This window comes from Anoplopoma fimbria, chromosome 16 (assembly GCF_027596085.1).
Source record: "Anoplopoma fimbria isolate UVic2021 breed Golden Eagle Sablefish chromosome 16, Afim_UVic_2022, whole genome shotgun sequence".
NCBI classification, from domain to species: domain Eukaryota; kingdom Metazoa; phylum Chordata; class Actinopteri; order Perciformes; family Anoplopomatidae; genus Anoplopoma; species Anoplopoma fimbria.
Genome location: NC_072464.1, coordinates 19,343,287 through 19,356,791, shown reverse-complemented (window position 1 = coordinate 19,356,791; position 13,505 = coordinate 19,343,287). Strand labels below are relative to the sequence as shown.

General features: G+C 40.3%; 1 protein-coding gene across 1 annotated transcript in view; it reads right to left on the bottom strand.

The window, feature by feature from the left end:
• Positions 1 to 4,400, bottom strand: part of LOC129104971 (neuropilin-2-like) — an 87,819-nt gene extending 83,419 nt beyond the window's left edge. Inside the window, exons 1-2 of the mRNA XM_054615833.1 lie at positions 4,373 to 4,400; positions 3,496 to 3,676 (exon numbers count right to left, since the gene is read on the bottom strand). Of these exons, the coding sequence (XP_054471808.1) occupies positions 3,496 to 3,676; positions 4,373 to 4,400 (209 nt within the window). The remainder of the gene's footprint in view (positions 1 to 3,495; positions 3,677 to 4,372) is intronic.
• Between the last annotated feature and the right edge of the window lie 9,105 nt (positions 4,401 to 13,505).

The following is a 13,505-nucleotide window of genomic DNA, read 5'->3' as shown; positions in this document are numbered from 1 at the left end:
ACAAACACCACAGCTGCAGTCCTTGGGTGACGACTGCAACCTGCCACCAGTGATGGACTAATGTGGTACCATGGTGCCTGTCATGTGAAGGGGAAATGGGGAAGTCATGGTGAGTCATGATTGGCCATGGCTTTACTGATCTTAGCGGGGGCACAGGCTTCCTTTTCATCCCCCTCGCTCCCTCCAGCAGTCTCGTTGCACTTTAAATTGCCACTGTATATGAATCTTAATGAAAACATCTCTCTCCGTCCGACCACCTCTACATCGATTTTTGCCTGCAGAGCCAGCAGGAGTGCTTGACAAAATATGATACGTTATAGATTACAGATTACCATTTTAAATTGCAATCAGGACTATAAACAGATTAGATTGCTTCGTCGTGGTGACATGATAAAAATACAGCCCTGCCTGAAAAATGGGAAATGCAGATTCATAACAGCACTGTTTGTGTGCATGTGTGTGTTGATATATATATATATATGTATATATATTTTCCTACAAGACGGATGCAACTGTATCATGAGTTTTTATTATGTGATACACAGAGGAACCATATTGCCTCTTTATAATGTAGCCTTTTCGAGGCTGAAAACTAACAGTAATCTCTTTTAAATCACTTCTTAAAAACACATTTTTACAGAATGGCTTTAATGTGATGTCGTCGGTTTAATGTTTCATTTTATTATTGGTTTTACTATCTTGTTTTATTTGAATATACTATTCTATCTTTATCTATTTCATTTGTTTTTATTTATTTTATTGATTCTCACTTGTTATTTCATTTTATTTCTTAGTTTACTTTTATCCTTGTGATTGTTTTTATGGTTTCATCTATGGTTCTGTTTTATCTTCATCAGGGTGTCAGTTTTACCTTAGTTTGTCTAAGCTTTTTTTTGTTTAATTGTCTTACTGCCTTGTCTGTCGAAGCACTTTGTAAACTCTGTTTTTAAAGGTGCTATATAAATAAAGTTTTTATTATTTGTCTACAAACACAGATGACTCCAAGATGAGTATGTGTGTTCTCCTCTCCATAAACTGAGGATTAAAAGCTGTTTTCTACCGCTCAAAGCTGTAGTTTAGACACTTGAGTAAAGAAACATATCGGTAATGTTCTTATGGCAATATTAAATTAATCTGATGATTTGAGAAAAAAAAAGATGAACCTAGAAATAAAAAGAGGGGTAAATGAGTCAAAACTTGAGATGGAGACGGTGACACTGGTATGTTTGTTCGGGTTGTTGCTGACAATCACTGGGTGACCACGTACGTCAACCCCACCCGCAGACACACACACACACGCACCCTCTGCTCCTTCCCGTTGGCCTCCTTGCCCTCTGAACCTTACAGCTCAATTTCAGCCTACCACACACACACACACACACACACACACACACACACACACACACACACACACACACACACACACACACACACACACACACACACACACACACACACACACACACACACTCCAGCGTTGGGCCCCTGTAGACTTAAATAGCTCTGTGCAGTAGGACACTTGTAAATAACGGCCTATTAAGAGTTGAGTTGTTACCACCAACGCTGCAAATATCTCACTCTTAGTGGCATGGTTTAACAATTACTTCTCAGAGAATCTAACTTGTCATGACTGGAAGCAAACTGTACAAAGAACAACTGCAAACAGATACACACTGTATGTGTATAGCCTAATAAATAAATCAGAGACTATTGTTTCTAGCAGCCGTACCAGATTTCCTTCTCCTCGGAAACTAGTGGACTTTAAATGGGTCTAAGAAATTGAAAGAGAAAGAGGCAAGAAAGAGAGAGAGAGAGAGAGAGAGAGCATCTACTCAAGCTGATCCGTGGATAAGAACTGCGGGGTAAAACTGAAAAAATGACGAGGACAGGGTAGACAGAGAAGTATGTTTTTCATTTCCACAGCACAGTACGAAAGTAAAGTAAAACAGAGCAGAGCACAGCGGGCCTTTTTCAACCTTTCAGCTTTTCAACAAACAGGCCAGCCAGTGAAATATTGATGCTTCAATTCCAACAAAGAAATGTCTGAATGATTTTGGTACATCTGAGTGGGGGGAATTAACCCATCTATAATTGATACAGCTAACGGGACGGGAAAGCACCGGAACAGAGAAATAGCGGGAGAGGGGGGAAAAAGTCTAAGTGTGTGTGTGTGTGTGTGTGTGTGTGTGTGTGTGTGTGTGTGTGTGTGTGTGTGTGTGTGTGTGTGTGTGTGTGTGTGTGTGTGTGTGTGTGTGTTTCTGCCCTCTTGCCTGCGTCAGAGGGTTTGTATGTGGCTCTTTACGTTCATAGTACCCATTAGATTCCTGAGAGACAGTGGTCTCCTCTCTAGGCTACTATGTGGAGGACGCATTCATATGACGCTCCTACGAAGACGAGGAAAGGTTAGCAGTTTTATTTTATGGCAAAAGACAGAAAACTTCATAAAAACAAACAGATGTTTTTGTGTTTTGTGTGTAGACCTTTGTCTTTCGCTTAGATAACTAGTAGCTTCCCCGTCTCAGAATCAAACATTTCCATCTGCACTCCAGTTGCTGATTAACTTATCGAGTTGCTTTTACGATATAAATGTTGGACTTGTAATATTGTTGTACTTTTGGTATAATTGCCAATTTAGAAGCTGCAGCAGTGGCCATCTCTGGAAAATTGATCTCATTTTTGATTTTTTTCACACTTTTATAATGTGTAAACTTACATTTTTTGAATAGTGCTTGTGCTGAATCAGAAACTATTGCACATGTTGCATCAAAAAGCCCAGTGAGACAGTTTTTAATGTTTGAATACTCTTTCATATTCCTCTTTTAAAGTACCTTATGAGCTATAAAAAATGATGTTCACTATGATCGCTCCTTCAGTAAGCTTAAATGTGATTCACTTCTAAGCTAGTCTGCCTGCATTTCCCATGATTTCCCAGCATGCCTGTTTATTCTTGATCAATGCGTGCTGTGTTATCATTTCATGCTGCAGAACTGGCTGCCTTTTTTTTTTCAGCTTTACCAAGCAACCGAAGCCAAACAGCCCCAAAAACAATGATGGACACTAAATCCTCTAATCAGTGTTAATTCTTCCAAAGTGTGAAAACCGTCCTGGAACAGTAAATGTGTTGTGATTAGACTTTGATAATTAGAGACAGGGGGCTGAGGGAGGTCCCAGAGTGATTATTATGGGATGGCTAAAGCCAGAGAAACAGGAGGAGAGTGGGCTGAAGTTCACCAAATACACCAACACCAAATACACCAACACCAAATACACCAACTCTCACACAGAGACAGGCTGGTGGAGGCAGAAGCTCCAAAGAGACAGCAAGAGAAGTTTGTAGTAAAAATTCCCCTGGTTGTAATATAACATCTCTTTTGTTAATTTTTTTTTTCTCCATATTCTGGATTCCATTCATCCATCAAACCATCAACCCATCCATCCATCCACCCATCCATCCATCCACCAATCCATCCATTCATCCATCCATCCAGTCTTTACCTGCAGTCCAGTTTCTCTATCTCAAAGTGCGGGTTGAAGTTGAGGACGATGCGTTGCGAGGGCTCCGGCGCTGTGACGACCCAGCGACAGTTCTGGTGAGGTGGGTACTCCAGCGGGTAGCCAGGGGTGGTGATGTAGCCGGCATTGCTGGCATCTAAAAAGCCACCGCATGGCTCAGGTGCTGGATGGGGAGAGAGGGAGAGAGAGAAGGCAAAATCTTTATCATCACAGTCTCACAAGTTCGGGAAAGTCAGATGGATGCAGAAACTTGTTTATTTTCTGTGGACTCAATATGAGCTAATCCATGTGTTGAAGAAATATGAAATGTTAAATTTGGATTCATAATTTATTTTGGTCATTACAGGTGACATTCGCCTTACACATAATAATAGTCCAGTTCATTTTTCTCTCGTTTTTTATGTCATGTTATATATATATATTTTCTATTCATTTAGAAGGTGATCCTCAAGAATTTTTTAACAATCAGAAGTTGGCCTTAAGTTACAAAAAGGTCTAGAACCCCTTTATCCTAAATCTTCCTGTACAATACTGAAAAAACTGAAAGCTTTGATAAAATCATTGAGTATGTTTAATATGTTTCCATTGGTTAATGCACAAGTTTACACATCAGACAAAGGTCATTGATTTGTTGTTGTGATAAAAGTGATAAAATCATCTAAGACAATCGGATGGGAGAATAAAGGGCAGACTTTTGAGGGAACTATTAGGGGGTGAAGAAATAAATTACTATTGAAAGTCAGAGAATATTTTATTGCAAAAAAAGAGACAACATAGAACGACTGATCAGATAATCCTCAAATAACAATATGAATCAATAATAACATCCCTCACAGCAGCAGATGTAAGTGTAGAATACCATCATGGTCAATCTTTTTGCCTATCATGACTGACCAGGAGCATGGCAAAATTCTCTACAAACTGTTTCAAATTATTTTTTTTACTACATATTTGCTCATTAAGCAGGATTTCACACTTGGGGAAATGCAGATAAGAGTTGTGTTTGCAGAGACAGGATATGAGAAACAAAGAAGTGTGTGTCTCTGTGTCTATGTGGATGTAGTTTTGAAAGGTCAACTCAGCATCACGCCATACAAAGAGTCCATTCTGACCCATGAAGACCGACACACTGACACACAACCAGAGACACACCAGTGAACCAGTCCTCCAGATGCCACAGCTACTGTCACAGAGCGGATCCACTTGTCAGCAGTCCTAAGTCTGTGTCGTGTCACAAACAATGCCACTCATTCAGTGCCGCAGATGTACCCTGACATGGACGGGGTACCTCATATATATCAGTGACACCCATCGGCATAACACACACACAACTCTACTGTATTACATGTATGGCATCTATTGTACACCATGCTGGCTGCCCTGTTAGATTGACTGTGCAGACTTTGAACATGAGCTGAGCTTCTTCATTGTTTAACATCTGCAAAACTCAAGTTAAATCATCATGAGTGCCATTTTTGTTAAGTCCAAGCACTTCCAATATAATGGCACAGCATCAGCCACCATCTGCCAGAAGGCCTTCAAGAACCAAGGTTGTCAGTGTCCTCAAATAACAATGCAAGTATGTAAAATAAGTAATGATGTAATGTCTTTCTGTACTTACGGAAACATTACTTGTTTTGGACATATCTCAAGTGTAGTTTTGGTTAAGGGAGAAAAATAAAAAAGTATTATGTGGTATATCCTTTGTTAAGAAGCCCATTACTTTGAAAGACCTTAAACTAAACTGTACGTTTGTAATCCTTTTCTTATTCAACGTTGATTTTATTGGGATATTCGAATTGAGATTAAAAATCTCTTTTTTTTAGGGATTCATGACCAAGACGGCGGCATAAACAGAATTGAAACAAACAGCAAATTACATCAGTGGTCAAATAGTCCATATTCCTGTTTTTAGACTTCAAAGTTCATAATACAATCTAGTTTTAATGAGTAGCTCAGGCTAAGATGAGTGCGCAAACTTTCACCAAAGACGGTGCAGGTATCGACAAATCACGTGCATAATTTAACCGCATGACCGGAAGTTGTGGCTACTGATAGAATTAGGAGACGTTGCAGATACATTTTCAACAAATATTTAGGGCAAATTGATGGCCAAAATGGACCAGGATATACAAATAAAAACAGCCACTATGCATGTCGGCTGCTTGCTGGGAAGAATTTATCCGTTGAGCAACCCCTTAGATAATTTCCTGTTGAATGAGAGGAAAAAACAAACACACAAACCAGCTACTGACGGTATATATTATTGTTTCAATCAGGACTAAATGTCCCTCAGGAAACCTTCCTCGACAAAACACAGAGAGAAAGAAACGTTGTGTAACTTCTTGGTCTGTGCCTCTTCCTAGCCCGCTGTGCTACCACGTTTTATTTATTGCCGCCGTGCTGAGTGGGGTGACATAGCCAAGTCAAACTACTCAGCAGAACACTACATATTTTAACACTATAAATAGACCGGCTACTGTAAACCTACTCTGAGAGGAGTCACACATGCACACTTTAACACACACTGCATAAACACTTTTTTCAGACACCACATTCTAAACAAATTTGAAAAAAAGAATAGAAAATGTTGTATCATGGCTGCATAAATGCACGCTGACTGACACATACACACTCCAGAGTCAGGGAGGGAGGATGAGAGTGGAGGTCAATACACAGTACTAAAAGTGATTGACACTTTGGCATCTATATCTGGTGTCTACCTCACACTGCCTGCAAGCAATTCATGATCACCCCTCCGCATCGCTCCGCCTCTGTCTGTCTGTCTCGCCCTTCTCCGTCATGCCGTGAGCCAACTAGTCATGTCTATCTCCTCCTATCTGTTTCCAATCACCCTGGTGACATACAGTAATACGGGAGTAGAGTTACACGGCCTGTGTAACCCGGCCAGATGCATTTCATCTCAGCACCACCTGGATTAGTGTTTAACCACTCTGGAATCTCACAGCAAGCATCAGCCAAACACCACATTTAGCACACATTATGCTGCGGCGACGCGAGGGGTAAACATTTTGGGTTGTTTAAGAAATGTCACTGATTAATAACCGATTGCTTGGGGACTCATAATGCATACTTAGTGTTTGTTAGTTAGTTGGGATAGGTTAGAAAATAAGAAGAGTGCAAATTTTTTGCAAATTTTTGCAAATTTCCCCGCTGCGGGACTAATAAAGGATTATCTTATCTTATCTTATCTTAAATGTGTTTTCATTAGATTCAGTCCACGGATGCAATTCTGAAAGAGACAGTGGAGGATAGTTCTTTATTTATTTTTTCTCTTTACTTTGCTTCATCTTTCAACCTTCTTTCCGCCTCCTTAACACACCAGTATACAGAAGAGTGGGTAGACACAATAACAGGAGCACCTATACAATCTATCCGCTACAATGAAACATACCTTGATTTTTATATGAGACCATGTCAGAAAGATTTACACTTCTATCTACATTATTCTCAGATTTTCTTTTGATGAAATGTGTTGGAACGAGGGTGTAATGCTTTTCTTTCTCTGTTTTTTAAACTTGTATTTTTACTCAGACTGCACATTCCTCTCCTATCTTCACCTCTGGCGTGCAGCCTACAAAAACAGCACCTCCAAGTGTCTGATGAATAAGGCTGGTGTGATAGAGCGGCAGACACAGTGTGTATTGTGTCTGCTCTGCTTCGAGGGTCTATCAATCTCCAGACACGCTTAGTCATTCAACGTTCATCACGTCCAAACAGGGCAGGAAGTGACACACCGAGGTGATGAGTGCATGGATGACATCACATCTTCCTTCACGAGATGTCACTCAACACATTTTAAGTGAATTTGATATTTGTTTATTTGGTTCATGCACACACACACACAAATATAGGGGGGTTGGGGCAACAGCAGTAGTATTTTTTTCATCTTTTCAAAATAAAATACTGTCTTGGTTAAGGTTATGCAACAAAACTTATTGGTTAGGTTTAATAAAAGGATGTGGTTTGGGTTAAAATAACAACAGAAGTGGTGTTACTTGATTACAAAAGTTACGTGACAATCAAATCATCGTTGACTACCGGTTTCACATGGGACACAAATAACTGTCTCCTGGGTGGAGGGCCGGTGTTTTGGATCCACCCATCCACCACAGCCTCCTTAAGCAGAGTTTGTAGCTCTTTTTACCACGTCACCCGTACGTACAAATTGCCGGATCAGAAGAGCCACTCTCAACATTTCCTCTGTCTCAGTTTGTCCGTCCCTCACAGACAAAACACCAACACTTCCCTCCTCTTGACCTCAGACTTCACATAAGACAGCTTTCCTCTCCACCACGTCAGCATGTGTGATCTTCAGGGAGGTCGTATTATAACCAGATATTCACAACAAAATGCACAAACACAAACCGCTGAACATTGCTAATCCCTTTCTGGTTTGGACGACACTGAATTCAGACCACACACAACACACACACACACACACAAGGAATAGAGCAGTAAACGGTGCTAAGCAGTCGAGCAGGGATATGAGACAGGTTGCTGCATTATTTATGTCTCTCCACCACGTTTAGCATTGCATCCTGATAACACCTATTCAGCAACTTTTCCCCGCATGCGCATACCTCAACAGAGACGCATCCATACGGAAATGTAATAAGAACTTGCATGCACAGCAACATGCACACAGAGAGGCACACAAACTATCACACACTTTTCCAATTGCACAAGCTTCCACTTGGACCTGCTTTGAGAAAATTGAACTAGATCTTTGTTTGTTGTCCCCAAATACAAATTGCCTGACCTTGTTTCTTGTAGCTCTCTATCACAGATTAATTTTCCCTCCTATTAGGGAGTCTGATCTGGCTCCAAAGAGACACTTTTCAGTGCGTTGCAATCGATTTGGTAGTGTGTGAGAACTCTGCTGTTGGACTATACCGCATTCATTTCCATTGGTCAGAGCTCATAATGAAAGCATTAGTGGTTTAGTAAGTGTTTGTGTATGAAAGTGAGAAAGTGTGTCTCACCCAAATAACCAGAGAGCTAGTTGGAAACGTGGCGGTTATTTGGCAGATCAACTTATTATCCACCAACACTGGCCCCAATACTCAAGACAGCTCAGTGAGCATTACGTTCAAATTTTTGTGACCTTGCTGCAAACAGGTCCTTAAATTTATCAATCAATATACTCTGACCATCTGCATCAAAGCTTGAGGGGGGGAAATGCCAATTATTTCTAAGCATTTCTTACTGTTCACAAAGCATTTTCAGTAGGATGGATTGAGTTCCAGCATCTTTAGGCACTCACAAAACGCTTCAGGCATTGTTACCTTAAACGGTAGAAATAGATACATTTGTAGCTGTGTCTTTGGGGAGATGAGAAACAGTAAAACTAACGGGCTGAAATGTCTTCTTTGGATCAGAACCAAGGAGCTTTTAGTCATTGAAAACTGGGAAACCTCAGGAATGGACAGAGAGAGAGAGAGAGAGAGAGAAAGAAAGAAAAGAAGAAGGAGGCCAAGCAGGAGGAAAGAAAGAAAGAGTGCACAATGCCAGAACATCTGTCTCTCATCATCTGAAAAGAGAAAGTCAGCAGCTCAGAACAGCTCACTGGACAGAAAATACAACTCTCTCGCACACACACACACACACACACACACACTCACACTCACACTCACACACATACACACAGTCGCACAAACAGGTGGGGTAGTGCTTTACTCCAGGTGCCCTGCATTAAGCCACAGTGGAAAACTACAGAGAGAGAAAAGAGATGTGTAAAACAGAGAGAGGGATGGCAGAAGACTGCAAAGAGTGCGAGAAACAAAAGGAGTGATTGGAAAATGGACGGAAGAGAGACAAGAACTCATAAAAAAAAAAGAAGGATGAGTGTGTGATAAAGAAAAAGAACTGATATGAGAAAAAGCTTCTCAACTCAGGAGCAAAGAAATACCGGATCTATGGGGCTTTAGTGAGTAGAGAGGGAGAATATGACAGTGGACAAAGGAAGAGACAGACGAAGATCAATAACAGAGAGCAACAATGACTAAGTGTAAAGCTAACTGAAGGAGAAGAGTGTTGGAAAGAGGACAAAAAAAGAAAAGGGTAGTAGGAAAAGGTAAATGTAATGTTAAAGTATGACTAGACAGGAAGAGTTGCGGTTTAGATGAACTGGTTTGGAACATGTCCTGTCATGTCCGTCATGATTACCGATCAGCCAAAGTGGACAACTTAACTTTAACAAACGGCTTCAATGTCCACAAGTTTACTGTGATAAATGATTTATTGTAATTAGAATAAGTTTGAATTGTGTAGACTATGCACTATTTCAATTCCCCAGCCAACAAGTCCTACAAATTAAATGTCAAAAAACATTGTCTGCCCTCTAGAACGACACATAGAAGCGTTTTCTGACCCCCCCTATCGGCAGTATGACATCATCCGCCTGTGCCTCACAAATCCATAACAAATCTCTGTTGAAAAATAAATCTCCTTTATGAGGTGACAATGTGACACGTGTAAGGCCTGACCTTCTGCATAAGCAGACTTTATTCCTCCTTAACAAAGCTTCTCTCGACGCTGGTGGGCTTTATGACTCGAATGTAAACATATGTCACCTTGGGACACTTGCTGAAACAACTGCTTCTGTTATGATTCTTTGAAAGACAGTCTCTAATATTAAACTATAATCACAGGAGCCTTTAAAGGGCCCCTGTATTACTATCTGTTTTTGTCGTCCTGTAGAGCAGAAGGGCTCCATCTCATCTGTTCCTTCTTAACTTCAGTTAACATCATCTTCTTATTCAAGTTTACCTTTAATCATTCCATCGAACATGAGGTCAAGTGCTATGCTATCTAGTCTACGAAGTTGAATAGACACGGCTACTGGTGCAGTGGGTTCCTGGCACCCAAAGAAAAGTCTTCACCAGAGTCTTATCTTGTAAAATACTAAAAGCTATGTTGCATACTGTTCTTTTTTTATCATTTCCTTTTTTTCTCACTCTCAAAGCATAGATAGCTAAGTCAGTGCCCCTATGCCTCTGATAACGGCCCACAGAGGCACCCTTTAGTGTCTGTATGAGACTCACCGGGCTTTCGACTAACTCCAATGTAAACCGATCTGCATCACTATTAGATGCACAGAGAAACTGACGTGAGTATAAACAGCAAGAAACTCTGCGACGGGCGGCTAGGATGGGAAGTCGTAGGAATCAAGCAACAAACAGAACTTTTACACAGGAGACTTACAATTGGTCAATTGTAAGTCAATGTTAACTTATTTCATTGTTCATTACTAATGCCAGTTATGTAAAAGCATTGTTATTTTACATAAAAAAACATACGTATTTTAACCCAAACCACAATCTTTTATTAAACCTAACCATGTTGTTTTGTTGCTGAAGTTAACCTAAAGACAAAGTAAAACTACGCTGAAAGTTTATTCTGATAGTCACCTGGCATGTAACGAGCAGAAACTTGGAACTTTTTGCTCCATCTTCCAAGTTTTAGTTTGAAAATGTTTACTCTGTGAAAGACACTTACCAATAGAATTATCATCCTAATATGCTAAAGAGTAAATTATGTAGAATTTGAGTTAATCAGTGGAGCCTAAATCTGGTTTATTCCTTTAAACAATTGTAAAAGAAAAAAAGGAAAAGCCTACTTAATGCTATAAATAAGCCTTTTAAGATGCGTATGAATGAAGTCAATGTAACAAACCGTGTGAATGGATTTCAAACTGTCAAGCTTTATTTGGAAGGAAGAAAAAAGGATGAGAAAACACAGATTGAAAGAGTCAGGAAGAATAGACGGGTAAAAAACGCGGACGAAAACGTAAAAAGATTTAACCAGCGTGCAAAGTGGGGCGAATAGAAGGTGATGGAGGTTTCCTAATCGGGAGCGAGGGAAAACACTGACAGAGGGAGGTGTGGAGAAAGAGACAGAGCGTCCTATTAAAGGAGAGGTGAAGTGCCATGAAAAGAGGAAAACAACGGGATGATTCAGCGTGAAGGGAGAGACGGAAGAAGGAAAACAACCTGTGGCCCGGCACGGCACTGCTCCGGAGGGACCACAGAGGACACACAAGGCTTAGCTTACACGCACAAACATGCTTATTCGTGTTGGCGACGGTTCTTAAAAGAAGTGAGGACGGGCAAATGTCCTCATTTTAAGGATGCCCATGATCTGTCTTTCCCTCCGAGGACATTTGTTCTTCATAAGTGTACAAAAACAAGAACACCAGTCGCTCACACGCCGATCTCCCTTCCTCTCTAATTACTCCAGTCATTACCAACGGCCAATGAAGACACTAGAATACTAACAGTTTACTAATGACATGATAACTGTAATTAGAACATCCTACTGGACCCACTAATTGTCCTTTCCCTTTTACAGACGCGAGAGAGAGACGGAGAGAGAGAGAGAGAGAGAGAGAGACCGTGCCGAAGGTTAATTTGCTTAATGTTTATTCGCTCACTGCAAACTAGGTTGTTGCCAGCGGACCGGCCCTCTCTGTTGTTCAACCGCTATTATTCTAATGATGGGAAGGCTAATGTCCTCTCATTTGAGACCCAAATTTCTTTTTCTTAAAAGGCTAATTTATTTGATGTATTTTCTTGAGGACGTTTCCTCCAAAAAGGAAATGAAAAACACAGCAGTCTGGATCACGAGATGAATAAGAATAACCCCTTAATCCTGAAACCTGGTGGAAAACAGCTGCTACCTGTGGGATCATTCAAATGAAATCAGTGTTGAAGAAGGTCTGCAGCAACGCGTCACCTGCCACAGCTTAGCACACTCAGCTGTCGAATACAAAAGATTTAAATCTAGCAATCGCATTTTACTGATGTTTTAATTTGAGGTGTTCTTTAACATATTTCCTGACCTCTTTGTGAACAAAACTGTCTGGTTTGTTCTTTGGTTTGGATAAATGGCCTCTGTTCCAAACTATTACGTTAGAGGAATCTGATATATATATATATATATATATATATATATATATATATATGCCAAATCCTCTTTTCAACTATGATGTAATTGCATTATCAAGTCAATCATTTAGAAAATTGCCTTTTTCCTATACTATAATCAGAGCATTTATTAATAATATGCTTTACCTTGGCCAGAAACCCCCCTGTGCTCGACAGAGGGGAGGAATAAATCTGGGTTGCTTTACTGCAGGTGGCTCCACTCAACTACTTCTTCACACTCTGCTGCTTTCCTCTTATTTCACTAATGCCCTCTCATGCTCTCTCTCCCTCTCTCTCTCTCTCTCTCTGGCACTACCAAACGCTCATGATTCCTCGCTCTCTATCTCAATCTTTCTCCTACTCTCCATCTCTGTTCACTCTCTCTCTCTCTCTCGTCATTGCTCCATTGTTTTCGATGTGCTTTGCTGGGGTGGAAGTTCGCGAGTCATATTGGTAAAGCGTTTCTTAGCGAATTCTCGAACAAATCTGATAATACAGCATTGATTTAGAACAAATAATCATAGAAAATGATGAGAAAATATGGGAAATACAGAGACAAACATGCATGGATGAGCCGATTTCAGAATTGCCCTTTCTTTTTATAGTCGGCTGCAATATATTTTGCTCCTAATATTGTTCATTCACTCACTCGTATTTACTTGCCATAATAAAGTGATGTATTTCTAGCCTTTCTGAAGTACGCTTGCAAATCTCAATCTGCACTGAGTAATTACCCATAGAAACACATAATTACAGTGAAAGAAACAAGTTCAGGTCATATTCATAAAAATACAATATCTGTAATAATCTAATAAGCTAATAACTAATTTTTTCTAAGACAAAGTAATTACACAGAACCACTGTGTTGCAGGCAGTGAGTCGATCCGTTGCGTGGCGAGCTAAAACAGGGTACCACCTCATTGTGTGACCAAATGACATGGATGGTTTGCTTTGTCGATGGCCAATTGAGGCTTACAAAGCATTATGACCTCCACCAATGTAACATTTAATTATGACAAGCCGGCCTCAAGGGACAACACAGCA